The 13,637-nt window shown below is 62.1% G+C and overlaps 2 protein-coding genes across 7 annotated transcripts; one reads left to right on the top strand and one right to left on the bottom strand.

The window, feature by feature from the left end:
• The first annotated feature begins 32 nt into the window (after positions 1 to 32).
• Positions 33 to 2,695, top strand: NIT1 (nitrilase 1). 4 transcript variants are annotated; one of them, XM_054587871.1, is made up of 7 exons: positions 33 to 100; positions 585 to 665; positions 909 to 1,160; positions 1,267 to 1,370; positions 1,524 to 1,657; positions 1,807 to 1,932; positions 2,173 to 2,695. In XM_054587871.1, coding segments are annotated over exons 1-7 (963 nt in total). In that variant the 5' UTR covers positions 33 to 98; the 3' UTR covers positions 2,437 to 2,695. The 4 variants fall into 4 exon arrangements, with proteins under 4 accessions (XP_054443846.1, XP_054443845.1, XP_054443844.1 ...); XM_054587870.1 differs by having other exon boundaries at positions 873 to 1,160; positions 1,524 to 1,636; XM_054587869.1 differs by having other exon boundaries at positions 873 to 1,160.
• A 418-nt stretch (positions 2,696 to 3,113) lies between these two features.
• On the bottom strand, positions 3,114 to 12,561 carry DEDD (death effector domain containing). 3 transcript variants are annotated; one of them, XM_054587875.1, is made up of 7 exons: positions 12,334 to 12,561; positions 10,669 to 10,701; positions 9,704 to 10,030; positions 5,236 to 5,624; positions 4,959 to 5,066; positions 4,312 to 4,458; positions 3,114 to 3,972 (listed from the first exon to the last, which is right to left on the bottom strand). In XM_054587875.1, exons 4-7 carry the CDS (start codon positions 5,558 to 5,560, stop codon positions 3,596 to 3,598), a joined length of 957 nt encoding a protein of 318 aa, XP_054443850.1. In that variant the 5' UTR covers positions 5,561 to 5,624; positions 9,704 to 10,030; positions 10,669 to 10,701; positions 12,334 to 12,561; the 3' UTR covers positions 3,114 to 3,595. The 3 variants fall into 3 exon arrangements, with proteins under 3 accessions (XP_054443850.1, XP_054443849.1, XP_054443851.1); XM_054587874.1 differs by lacking the exon at positions 9,704 to 10,030; XM_054587876.1 differs by lacking the exons at positions 9,704 to 10,030; positions 12,334 to 12,561 and adding an exon at positions 12,184 to 12,250.
• Between the last annotated feature and the right edge of the window lie 1,076 nt (positions 12,562 to 13,637).

Here is a 13,637-nt window from a genome sequence, read left to right as displayed (position 1 = left end):
TCACTTCCGGTCTCTGGGTCCCGCCCCCTGTCCCGGGCGCCTCCGCCCGCAGTACACGCTGCGCGGCGGATCTCGCGAACGGCCCTGGCTGTGTCTCCATGTAGGACCTGCTCCCTGAGCCGCGGGCGCGGTGCCTCCCACCTGCCGTGCCTTCACCTGTGCCACGGAAACGCCACCCCGGGGGAGGGCGGGCTGAGTGGAGAAGGGCGCGGGGCACGCTCGGCGGTGGGGTCGGGCGGGCGCCCCTGCAGAGATCCTGGGTGCGCGATCCAGCTGTGCAGGTGCACGGTCCGGAGGAAAGGGGGAGACCGAGGAATTTCTGGGAGGTGCCTTTTGAGCAGCGAGCGCTTGGCTGAGGACAGGGCTTCAGGGCGACGCGAGGTCGCTGGAAGTGCAGGTGTCATCTGTCTTCTCACCTTATCATCTCTTCTTGTCGCCCGTAATTACTTAAGAGTGTTTGGAAGACTTGGGGGGTCTTCACCGGCAGGGCTGCGATTCAGCCTCACGGTGTGAAGGGCGAAGTCAGAGAACCCTGGAAGTGTTGCGTGAGGGAGGGGTCGGACCTCATCTCTCGCCTTCCTCAGGCTCAGCTTCCTGGTCAGGCCTGCTCATCACCTCCTATTCCTTCTGTGTCCCGGCCTGCGGATACCCTGTGTTCGGCCCAGGTAACATGTTTTGTATCCTCAGTGCCTGGCACATAGATGCTCAATAAATGTTTGTGAAATAAGTGGTGGTGGGAAACAGTGGGGTGCCAGCCCTCCACCGGACACCTGATGGGCGGGCCATTGTGCCTGTGACAACAGAGCCAGAGGAAGTTCAGCCTTCCTGCCTCCCGATTTGAGCCCCTTGTCATTGCACCTCGGTTTCCCCAGGCTGGGAAACCCGAGTCCCGCCCGCACCATTCACAGACCCAGAGGCATGGCTAGCTCTTCCTCCCGGGAACTGCCCCTGGTGGCTGTGTGCCAGGTGACGTCCACACCAGACAAGCAGCAGAACTTCAAAGCTTGTGCTGAGCTGGTGCGAGAGGCTGCCGGACTGGGCGCCTGTCTGGCTTTCCTGCCGGAGGCATTTGACTTCATTGCACGGGACCCTGCCGAGACTCTACGCCTGTCTGAGCCACTGGGAGGGGAGCTTTTGGGCGAATATAGCCAGCTCGCCAGGTATCAGGGAAGGGCGGGGGGGTCTTCCGTGCCGGGCAGTGCCCCTGGATTGCTGGGAGCGAGGGCGGAGCCTTGGGAAGAGCGCCAGTGTCCGCCCTCCCCCCAGGGAATGTGGACTCTGGCTGTCCTTGGGCGGCTTCCACGAGCGCGGCCATGACTGGGAGCAGACTCAGAAAATCTACAATTGCCATGTGCTTCTGAACAGCAAGGGTGAGACTTCACCCCTCTTCCGCCTAAATGAAGATTCTCCAGATTTGTTTTCTTAACTCTTATTTCCTTGGCCAAGGACTCCTCCTTGGGAGAAGAGGAGCCAAGCTGGGCTTCTGGAGCACCAGCACCAGATACTCCTTCTCCTTCCTCTAGGGTCGGTAGTGGCCACTTACAGGAAGACCCACCTGTGCGATGTGGAGATCCCAGGGCAGGGGCCCATGCGCGAAAGCGACTGCACCTCGCCTGGGCCCCGCCTGGAGTCGCCCGTGAGCACCCCGGCTGGCAAGGTGGGAGCGGGCGGGGGGCCGGGGAGCAGGGAGGGGGCGGAGCCGGAGGGCCCACACACAGAGGAGCGGGAGCGGGAGCGGGAGCGGGAGCGGGAGCGGGGACTGGGAGCGGCTCTGCGCTCGACAGCAGGACAGCTCTTTCGCCCCAGGTCGGCCTGGCTGTCTGCTACGACATGCGGTTCCCGGAGCTCTCTCTGGCACTGGCTCAGGCTGGAGCAGAAATACTCACCTACCCCTCAGCTTTTGGATCTGTGACAGGCCCAGCCCACTGGGAGGTAAGAGCCCCTGGTCGGCACACCAGGCCTTCCCTTAGCTTCGCTCTCTGCCCCGGGCCCGGCCAGCCAGCTTTCCTGCCCCTTCCGACCCAGTGGGAACACTCATTCCCAAGATCGTGGCCTAACTCGCCTGTGCTGAGGAGCAGTTAACATCGTCAGCCGCTCCTAGACGATGAGCGTGGTCGCGGTCGGCAGGCTGGCCAGCACGTCCCCACCCACGGCTGCACGTCTCCTCCCCAGGTGCTGCTGCGGGCCCGCGCCATCGAAACCCAGTGCTATGTCGTGGCAGCAGCGCAGTGTGGACGCCACCACGAGAAGAGGGCGAGCTACGGCCACAGCATGGTGGTGGACCCCTGGGGCGCGGTGGTGGCCCGCTGCTCAGAGGGCCCGGGCCTCTGCCTTGCCCGCATCGACCTTGGTTACCTGCGGCGGCTGCGCCAACACCTGCCTGTGCTCCAGCACCGCAGGCCCGACCTCTACAGCAGCCTGGGCTGCCCGCTGTGAGCGGCACGGCTGGGACGTGCAGGTGGGACGCAGGAACACCCCCCAACCCCGCACTGGGAGAACCGTGACTCTTTCAAAGGAACACGGGCTCAGCTTCTTGGGAAAGAAAGTCACCTGAGCTCAGATTTTAGTTTCAAAAAGGTGGAGTTTTATACAGTCACTGTTTATTTCATGAAAACTGAAATTATGCTGAGGGCTGAGCAGCACTGGCATTGAAAAAAAATATAATCATCATAAAGTCTGTCTTGACACCTCCTTTGGGAGCTGGAGGAGACGGCGCGGCACCCGCTGGCCTGGGCGCCGGTTCTCGGCCCGCGGGCTCACTCGGCCTCCTACCCAGTAAAAGTGCGACACTCAGTGCGTGTGGACAGGGAGGGGCACAGCAGGGAGCTGGTGCCGCGTTACTGCACTTCCCCTGTACCGCCCTCTGTCCGAGCCAGGAGAGGAGGGGAAGGCCGTGGGGCCCCTTGTCTGTGTCACTCACCCAGGGAAGGCGAGCATCGCGCCCCCTCCCCTTTGAGGGGCAGTGCTTCCGCCTGGGCACCGCCCCCCAGCAGGTGCGCCCGCCCATCGCCCAGGGCTGGGTGGCGGCAAGGAGGGCCGCGTGGGGGAAAGGAAGGAACGAGGCGGAGCAGCAGCACCGGAGCCCAGGAGAGAGTGGAAAGGGCCACAGCGTCTTTTTAAAAAATTCTGTAATTTGGGAGAGGGTGGTGATTAATTTCCAAAATACACTTCAGAGTCTCACCTTCCACACAACACAGCTCCCTTACTCACAGCCCTTTGGTTTCTCAGACGAACAGGCAAGAGCCCTCCTAGAGCCTGGAGCACTGACAGCCCCGTGCCCCGGACGCAGGGTTCGCCTCAGTCCCTTACAGACACTGTCCTGCAGACTCAGCTTCCCCCACGCATCTGCCTCGCGGCTCAGGGGCGAGGCTGCTGCAGACACGTGGGGCCAGCGGAAAGGGACACGGGAAGCCCAGGCACGTGGGTGCAGGGAGGGGCGGGGAACACCACTTCCGTTTTCCTTTCTTTTCCTTAAAAAAAAAAAAAAAAAAAAAAAAAAAAGGCAGGGTGTGATTGGCTGGAAGGGGAGAGAACAAACCCGGACAGTGAGCGCGCTCCAGAGGTGAGTGGTGGGGCCCGTCCTGTGAGAGGGAGGTCAGGGCAAAGCCTGCAGCATCAAGTTCCTCAGGAGCTTCTGTCGGCCCAGCTCATAGTCCTCCTCGTCCACATTCACCAGCAGCTTGATGGCTTCGTGGCCCACCGCCTGCTTGAGCGAGTCTGTGATGAAGACGCCTTTCAGTGCCTCCAGTAACGAGCCATTGATGTAGTCGCGCCAGAAGGCGTCGAGGTAGGTGAGCTCAGAGAACTTGATGTCACAGATGATGGAGCCCAGGTCCCGGGACTTGAGGATGGTGTTGGCCTGGTTAAAGCGCTCAAACTGGCGCTCCAGGGGGTCCTGCTTGTTGGAGAAGACGTTGCCCTGCAGAGCCGTCTCGTGCTGGCAGTATTCAGCCCGGACCCGCAGCCTGATGTCTGCGCGGGAGGGGAGAGGCACGGAAGAGACTGCCATGAGGGACCCGTTTCCGAGAGGAGTTCCCGGAGCAGCAGCAGCGAGGCGGGGCCCGCGGACGCCCGGGGCCGAGCCGTGCCCAGACCCCATTATCCCATCACGCGGGCAGCGCCTTGCCTCTGAGAGGCATCTTCCTGGTCAACAGGCACAAGGTGCCTGCACCCTCCCTCACGCCGGGGCACCTGGGCCCCCAGATGCGCCCCTGCGATCTGGTGTAACCGAAAACGAAACCGCACTCTGCGCCAGCACTCAAGGGGGGCCTCGCACCGGGAGCACCCCTCGGGGACCTGGGGGCCTCTCACCACACGTCTGCTTCTCCTTGGGGTCCGGGGTCACTGACTTCCGGCGTCTTCGCTGGCTCCCAAGTGTGGCTCTCCCTCGAGCTGGCCTCTTGCTACACATCTGAGGGCCGGAGGCGGGGCAGCACACCACAGGGTAGTGGGGAGGCACTGGCGGGGGAGAGGGAGAGGACAGCAGGGTGAGCGCGGGAGCGCAGACGCTGCTCCCGGAACGGAGGGAACCCCTTAGCCTGGGCAGGACACGCAGGCTCCACAGTGTGACCTAGGGCGAGGACACCATGAGGCCGTGACCACAGGAGTCAGGGACGCAACAGCGCCTCACCTGATTTTTACGGGGCTGCGGGGGGAGGCAGTGCCCTTTCATTTTAAGCTGGGACTATGCTGGGTTCTGTGTCCTCTTTTCTTTCTTTTTAAAGACTTTATTTTCAGAGAAGGGGAAAAGGAGGGAGAAAGAGAGGGAGAAGCATCAATTGGCTGGGTTGCCTCTCATGCGCCCCCAAGTGAAAACCTGGCCCGCAACCCAGGCCTCAGCCCTGACTGGGGTTCGAACCTTGTTTTGCGGGACAATGCCCAACCCACAGAGCCACGCTGCTCACGGCCAGTGCACTCTTTCCTGATGATGGAAATTAGGGGAGTCGATATCCTCTCACCTGTTTTGGGGGGTTGGGGAGGCCTTGGCTCTGGGTCGCTGAGGGCTCTGGGGGTCACATAGCGAACTGACGTCTCCTCCAGATACCTGTCCACGAGGTCAGGGCGCACTGCAGGGGAGAGGGCGTCACTCGGGGAGGCGCAACCCCACTCCGGTCCAGCACCCCCGCGGGCCTCAGACCCGGCCGAGGCCGCCCGCCCCGGCCCCCACCAGGCCAGCGCTGCCTCCCACCAGGACCCCGCCCCGTGCCCTGCCCCGTCCCGGCCTGTGGCCCTCACCTGCCCGCCTCCTCTTGAGGGTGACGTAGGGCAGCAGGTCATGGCGAGTAATGATGCGCAGCAGCTGCAGCACCTGGCGGAAGTTACTCTCATCACAGCGGCCCTGGCGCTCCAGCGCCAACAAGAAGTCACGTCCATTCCGGATGAGGCCCCGCTCGTGGTCATCGATGACGTCAACGAAGAGGAAGGAAAGGACGCGCACGTCTCTGTGCGTCAGGTGGGTGCCCACGATGTCGAACATGCGATGCAGGCTGTAGAGCCCGTGCTCCTGCTCGCCACGCTCTTCCGGCCACACCTGGCTTGCCTGGCGCTTCCGGCCCGCCATGCTGGGGGCTCAGGTGCGCAACGCCTTCCAGAACCCCTGCTTGGCACCTGCGAGCCCCGCCACGCTGTGGGGACGAGAAGCCTGTGAGGGCGTCGGTGGCAAGCACCGGTCTCAGTCGCGCCTGCACTGCCGGGGCTAACGCAACGCCGGGCACAGGGCGGCGCCGAGAAAGCGTCTGCTAACGAGTAAAGCCTGGAGCTCCCCACTCCCCGGCAGGCGGCGCCCTAAGTCCAAGACACTCCGGGAACTGGTCACGTTGCCCAAGTGAGACTGCGAGGTGAGACTTGAGCGCCACACGTCCAGCAGACCCTGCGTGGGTGCTGCCCTGATGGCAGCCCGCCCCGCCCCCATACGGTGCCCGAGGTCCCTGCGCTCCCCCGCAGCCGGTTCTCCTCCGAAACGTGGGCACCGCCCAGCAGAAGGGACGAGCTCACTCTTTAACGTGGAAGCTGTAGCAAGTGGATTCAGGGACTGACAGTAGGAAACTAAAAATTTCTGGAGCGAGAACTCGTTTCAATTCTGACTGTATCATTAACACACTGTGTAACTGTGTGACCTTAAGCAAGTCTCCCTGCCCCCATCTACAAAACAGGCTTGAAAGGAACTACTCCTCAGACCTGTAAAGAACCCAGTGAAGGCCCCGGCTGCTGGGGCTCAGTGGACTGAGTGCCGCCTGTGGACCAAAAGGCCGCTGGTTCGCCTCCCAGTCAGGGCACAGGCCTGGGGCTGGGGCGGGCAAAGAGGCAACTGCACACTGATGTTTCTCTCCCTCTCTTTCTCCCTCCCTTCCCCTCTCTCTAAAAATAAATAAAATCTTTTTTAAAAATCCAGTGAAAAAACACGTGAAATCACTTTGTGAATCTTAAATAAATCGTCGTGAAAGGGATTTCAAAGAAATAACCATCCTTGACCTCTGTAGCCCAGACTCACCCTTCCATAACCCTATCTTTAGGTTTCCGACAATCCAACCGAGTCCAGAAGCATAACCGCTCAGAAGGCTAATGAATAATATTCACCAAAACCCATAAATTCAAATCCAGAAACATTTTAAGTTCCTATGTGTTTTTTAAAATTGATTGGTTCTAGAGAGAGAGAGGAAGGGAGGGAGAGACAGAAACCCTGATTTGTTGTTCTACTCACTTACGCATTCACTGGCTGATGCCTGCGTGTGCCCGGACTGGGGACGGAACCACTGAGCCCGCAACCTTGGCGTCTGGGGGCGACGCTCCAGCGAGCGGAGCGCGCTACCCGCCAGGGCCACGGCCTTCCCGTCCTGAGCGTTCCTGTGATTCTCCTACTGTCCTCGCACCCCCTCGACGTTCAGACGCCACCTGGACACGCTGCCTCCTACCTTTCCTCATGTCTGCCGTTTACCGACCCCGCCCCCCGTCAACGACCGAGCACAGCCCTACCTTCGTTTCATGATTTGGCGTCTGATTCACAAAGCTGCTCCGTCATCCTGGGTAACGCGAGGACCCCGCCAAGGACGGCCCGCTCGCTCCCGCCCTCGCCCTTGCTGCCCCCCGACCACCCCTGCTGACCCCGCCCCTGGGCTTTGCTAGGCTGGCCAGCCGGCCCCCCTCACTGCCCCGGCCCGGGCCGGGCCCCACAGCTCGCACTGGCGGCTGCCTGCAGCCGGTCTGAGGGCGCCCTGCACCTTCCGTCTGAAGGCCGCTGGACCCCGCGCCACACCCAGGGTGATGCGCTCTCCGAAATGCACAGCAGACCGCATCCCCTTCCGCTACAGACCTGCCCTCACCGCCTTCCTTACCTGCGAGGACACTCCGCACTCCCCACACAGCCGGTCCGACCCGCCGCCGCCCCCCCTTCAACCCCGTAGCCTGCCTTCTGCTCTCCCCGTTACCGGCTTGTGGGCGGCCCCGCGCACGCCCCGCACACGCCCCGCACACGCCCCGCGCACGCGTCCTGCAGCGCCCATCCCTGTGCCACCCCTCAGGCTCTCTCCTTCGCCTCCCCCCGCCCCCCACCCTGCGCCACCGCCCCCTCTCAGAGGGCTAACCCGACCCCCCACCAGTCGGCTCGGACGCCACCTCTGCACCCGCTCTCAGCACCTCACGCTGGGCGAGGAGCCCTCCCCTGTGCCCCGTGGACACTGCTCGCGGCCTTTAAACCGCCTGCTGGAGGCTGCCTGCACCTGGGGAGGGACAAAGCACCCACAGCCATGGATGGAGCCTGGCATTCGGGCCCCACCGAACCTCCCAGAGATCATCCCAAGCAACACTCATTAGGAAACGAGCGCACCTAAGCCCAAGACTGAGAGGACCTCACTAAACATGGATGCACGGGACGCGGTTAGCACGCCGCGCCGCGGCTGCCGAGGCTCCCCACACTGTACAGCTGCTCCTCGCCAGCACCACGCTCGGGCCGAGACAGGCGGTTCTGTCCCCTCTGTACACCAAGAACTGAGCCTGGCTTAAGAAAAAGAACACACGCCAGCCTGCGAACCAAGGTTGCCGGTTAGGTTCCTGGTTCGGGCAGGTGCCTGGGTTGCGGGCCAGGTCTCCCGTTGGGGGTGTGCAAGAGGCAACGACGCACTGATGTTTTTCTCCCTCTCTCTGTGTTCCCCTCTCTCTAAAAACAAGTAAATAAAACCTTGAAAAGAAAAACAAAAAAAAGAGTAAAATAAGCTATTTCAGAACCGCCAAGAGCACACGGAGCCTGGTCCTCTCTGCCTCACCCCAGTGGCCCTGACACAAGCGCCGAGGCGCGCGACGCGCACACTGCAGGGGCGGCCGGGCCACCCTCGAGTCGCCGAGCCCCAGGCCACGCCACGGGTTCTGATGTGTGCACAGGAAACGCAGCCCACGTCTCATTAGGAGGCGCCCCACCCGAGACAGCGGAAACAGCCAGGAAAATAGCTGTTCCCCTCTAGACTGGATTTCCTCGTCTCTTCCTCCCGTTCTCCCGAACGCGGCCTCCGGGTGCCAGTGCAGGGACGGGAGGAGGAGAACTTCGGGCTCCTAGCAGACGGCCTGGGAAAACCCAGCCTCCTCAAGGCCCGACTCGTCCTCCTTGTGCCCCGTCCCACCTGTTCCCTCTGGCCACCTGTTGATTATGAGGACCCCAGAAGAGCAGACGGGCAGGTTTCACGCTCAACCAATCAGAAGGCCGGGTCGCCGCAGCCCTCCCTAATGCGCAGTGTCCTGGCCACAAACCCCAGGAAATGAAGAAACAGGGCCCCGAATAACAGGCCACTGGAAAATGAGGCAGAACACAGGAAAGCACTGTGGTCCTAATTATTCAGCAATGGAGCTGATTCTGCAACAGGCCTCAATTCTCCAAGGGTTAACTCCCTCCACTTGAGGGAAAAAACAGCCACTTTTAAGTTCTAGCCTCTGAGGCCAGATCATTTACGGTGCCCGGAGTGATCAGAGCTTCAAGGTCAAGGGTTCCCAACCAGGGGCGATTTTGCCCCCGAGGGGCATTCGGCAGCGTCCGTGGACCGCGCAGGCTGCCCTTGCGGGGAGGGTGTTCCTGGCAAGCAGGGAGTAGAGGTCATGGACGCCGCTAAGGACCTACAAGGCACAGGACAGCCCCCCACAACAAAGGATTATCCGGCCCACAATGCCGATAGTGCCGAGAATGAGAAACTCTCCTCTACAGGGAGCACGAGGGGCCTAGCGGAATAGAGACGGCCTGCCGCTCCCTACCCGAGGCCTGGGAAAGCCCGAGCCCACCGGGCCAGTCCGGGAGAAAGCAAAAGCCAGCCAGACAGGGGCCTGCTTAACTCCTGTCTCCGACTGGCACCCACGAGCTCCATCCCACTCCGGCCTCGGTCTCTAGCACCTGCTGTTGCCATTCAGGTGAACAGCAGGTGGTAGGGCTACATGCCCTCGGCCCCTGCCCATCCCGGGAGGTCTCACTTGACCTAGTTCAATCTGGACCTCTGTGAGGACGGGAGAAGTGCCGTCCGGTGCGAGACACACACAAAGGCTCCCGCACTTGCCCCTCAAGGCCAGCTTTAAAGTCCTACCACTACACTAGCAGCCGCCCATTCCTTGAGAGGCTGCTGATCAGACCCATTAGATGAAGCAAAATGAAGAAGGGGCCTGCGTCTCCCAAGGCCCTGTCCCGGGAGACATGTCAGGAGGCTGGGGAACAGGCAGCCCTCCCCCTAATTACCGTCTAGGATGGGGAGTTCACTCCGCAGCCCAGGTGGGGATGCCAAGAGCCTATCTAACTCCAGCAGAACAAGAACATGGCCAACTTCCTCTTACACCAACACACACTCAGCTTTCCGTGGCACTGAAGCAGGGCAGCTCCGCTGAAGCTACACCGGGAGCCTAGATGCAGTGCCAGAGCAGTGAGGGAATGCGCCCCTTCTCAGCAGCAGCAGGTGAGCAAGGGCTCCTGGGTCTTGGTGTCTCGGACATGCCAGACACCACAAGACACTCCCTCCGGTCAGCACAGGCTCTGATCCCGCCGGCGGGTTGGAGTCCATTTGAGAACCTAAAATATCAGTCCCCACTTCAGTTTCCTCAAAATAACACTCTGCTCTGAAGAAACGCTGCATTTGTTAGAGCTGCAGTTTGTTTCTTCTCTTTAAGGAGGTCCAAGCCAGCCAAGGACCTGCGGTCTGCGTGCATCTACTGGATTCCCTCTGGACTGGTCATTCTCCATTAGGTTTCTACCTCCCAGCCAGGTCGAGGTGCATCCCAACCAGCGATACCACCTGTCTTTTCACAAAACTGGAGGTACCTGACTCTCTGAGAAGTCCCCGGGGAATAAAGTAACGCGCAAGAACTGAGGAAGTGATGTCCTGAAGAGCTAGGAGAGAGAGCACGCTATCTTCCAGGGCAACGTGTAGTAGACGCTGTAGTTAAGGGCAACGCTCCATATGCCGAAACATGGCTCTGGAGCCAAGGGGCCTATCTGACAGCAGCCCAACGCCGGGCTGACCCCAGCTCTGCTCGCCCTCCCTCGCACCTGCGCCCACTCATCACAGCGCACCTGTGCACTCGGGCTGGGCGGCGAGAACTCATTTTACCCGCCGTTTACCCCACTACCGAGCTCAACGTCAATAAGTTTCTCACACTATTTCCACTCCCTTGCGTTTTTTGAAAACCATAAAAAAGTTTCAGACTTACCTCTGCGAGAAAGTTAATGTCCCAGGTCTCTTCCTAGCAGGTTGGAAGCCAGCGGCAAAACAAAAACAAGTAAAGGGGAAGACAGTCAATATTCAAGCTTTACTTTGAAACCTCAAAGACCCGACGAGTTAGTCGATCTTAATTGCAAAACTACCCGCAAGCCTAGACCCCTTCCGATGGAGATGACCCTCCTTCCCGCTCATCAGAGACCTCGCCCCCAGCCCAGTCGCCAGGCTTCACCGCCTCTCCACTAGCCAGCCAATCTACACACAAAAAACGACTCCCAAAACGCCCAGACTCAGCAGCTCCTGGCAAGAAAGGTCCCTGATTCAACAGCCTGTGGGAAAACCAATTATCCTCCGACACCTTCTCAGCTGAATCCTCAGTTCCTTGAGACCCGCCTAATTTTGTTACAATATTAACGTTGGCTATCGCGTTTAGGGAGAACGGGGAAAGTGTTCCAGGCCACGAAGACGCTTCCCACCCACCACCTCCTTATCGGACCAGAACTACCCCGCGAACTCCATCTCAGCCCTTCCCCTCCCCGAGCAGAGCGCGAGATATGCAGCAGGGCAGCCTCCAGCACTCAAGACACGCACGGTGCACCAGGGACGTCTTCTATACATAAATGCTGACCCCTCCCTGCTAGCACCCAAACAGCCGAAGAAAGGTCTGGAAACCAAGGCAGGCATGTCGCCAGCCTGCTGCCGCCCTTCGCGCCGGTCCCTCTCCCGGACGTCCAGAGCCTCCCCTCGGGCACGCAGGGCTCCGAGCACCCAGCACGGCTCTCCCCGCGTTCCCGCACCGCTGGAAGCCAGAAAACTCCTGCCCTCCGACCACACTCCCGGACGCCGCTTCGCCGCTTCCCCTTCGCTCCCTAACCGGGGAAAACAGGCGAGAGGAAGCCAGGCAGCCTTCGAGGCGAAACGCAGCCGAACGCCCGGCCAAGTCCAGTTCTGCAAACCCACCTGACCGCCCCACCGCCCTCCCACGTTAGCACGAGCGGAGGCCTGGCAGCGGGAACCGGCTGCAACTGATGCCTTCAACTCCGCTCGCTGCCGCCCCGCGGAGGAAGCCCCGACCCCTCCCGGCCCGCAGCCGCAGGTCCCGCGTCCCGACCCACGGCCCTCCCTCCCAAACTTTCTCGTCACCTCGTCACACCGGCAGGCTCTCCACTCCCCAAACCTCCGCTTTCTCCTATTCCACCCGAGTCCTGCCGCGGGCCCTGCCCCTGCCCCTGCCGCCCCAGTGGAGCACTTTCCAGCCCTGCCCCAGACGCCGCGAGTCCGACCCTCCGCTGCCCACGTCTCCAACGCCCCTCGCGGGAGTCCCGGCCTCCGCCCGACCGCACGCCACAGCCCTGCCCTCCGCACCCCGGCGCCCCTCCGCCCCCGCCCCGCGCCCGGCCGGACGGCGCCCCGCTCCGCCCGGCCGCCCACCGTCCCGCCACCCGGCCCGCGGACGCCCCCGCCCCGCCTGCCGCCCCGCACGCCCCTCGCCGCGCCCCTCCCCCACCTGGCAGCGCCGTCTCCTCCCTCCCCCGGGTCTTCGGGCTGCGCGTCGCCACCGCCCCTCACTTTCCTGCCCGCAGCCCTTCGCGGCCCCGCCCGGCCCCGCCCCGCCCGCTCGAGCCCCCTCCCCGCTCCGGCCGCCCCGCCGCCTCACCCCGGGCTCAGGCTCGGCGGCGCCATGTTGGATCCATCCGCGCCGCTCCCCCCGCCGTCTCCCGGCGCCGCATCCGGGCTCCTGCCGCCGCCGCCGCCGCCGGCGCGGGCGTGGGGCAGGGGGAGGGGAGCGGAGGGAGGCGGGCGGGGCGGGGACAGGCTGCGTCCTGAGCAGCGCCTCCGGAACCCGGCCGCTGCGGGCCGGCTGGTGGCGGCTTCAGGGCCACAGTAGGGCATGGGCCGAGGAGCCATGCCAGGTGAGGGCAGCCGGGCGGCGGCCCGGCGTGGGGAGGGCCTGGCTTCATTTGGGCGGCCAGAATGGAGGCTGGCGGCCATCTTGCTTTGGGGCAGCCTGGCAGCGCGCGCGTTTCCTGGCGGCCGGCGGCTGCGGGGCCGCGGAAGGGAGCATAGAGGGCCGCGTTCGCGAGTGTGGAGACATCGGTGGCGCCAGAGCGGGCGGTGTCGACTCGAAGACCCACGGAAAGGCGGGCTGGCGGCCATGGCGCCTAAGGGCGGAATAGGACGGGTCGGGTTGCCGTGAACTGGGGGAGGATCACGAGGAGGAATTGACCTTTGCTCCGAGCTTCCTGTTAACCCGGACGTCCAGGAACCTGGGTCCGCGGCGCCAGGCGCTGCTCGCGGCCCTCTCGGATTCCCCCCCGGGCGTTTGTCTGTTGGAGCACCTGCTTCCTGTAGGGAGCGTCGCCGGAGCTGAGCCCTGGACTTTTGGGAACTGGGACCGGAGGCCTGGTTAGCCCGGAATGGCCTGTGAGATTGGGGACCCGATTACACAAGGCCTTGTAAATTGGTTGATTTTATCCTAAGGGCAGCGGATAGGTTGCGAAGAGTTTTAGCAGAGGTGAGAGCAATGATTAAGAAACTTCCACTTTAGAAAGATCACTGGTGTCCTGGGGACAACTGTGGACTGGAGAGGACGAAGTTAGAAGCAAGGAGAACAATTGGGAAGCTCTTACCCAGCCCAGGGATGGCTGTCGAAGGGGCGTGGGATGGGGAAAACAGATGGGAAACGGGTGTGAGGCGCAGAGAGGGGTGCAGGACGTCGCCCAGTGTTCTGGCTTGGGCAGTTGGGGAGTAATGATGCCATTTTTGTCTCGGAGCGGAGGATGAGTTTGGGTGCCTGTTGGTTATCTGTTAGACAATGGAATGACGTGCGGGCTTGGAATCCAAAAGAAAGGTTCGGTGAGTGGGTGTGCGCGTGTGCGCGTGTGCGCGTGACTAGAGGTGGTTGGTGAAGCCATGGAAGTGAATACGGAAGCCTAGAGAGAGGCATACCTGCGCTTGAGG

This window comes from Pteronotus mesoamericanus, unplaced genomic scaffold (assembly GCF_021234165.1).
Source record: "Pteronotus mesoamericanus isolate MK-2021 breed Mesoamerican mustached bat unplaced genomic scaffold, CSHL_Meso_final scaffold_1186, whole genome shotgun sequence".
Lineage (NCBI taxonomy): Eukaryota > Metazoa > Chordata > Mammalia > Chiroptera > Mormoopidae > Pteronotus > Pteronotus mesoamericanus.
The sequence above is the reverse complement of the archived record's forward strand: the minus strand, read 5'-3'. Positions and strand labels throughout refer to the sequence as shown.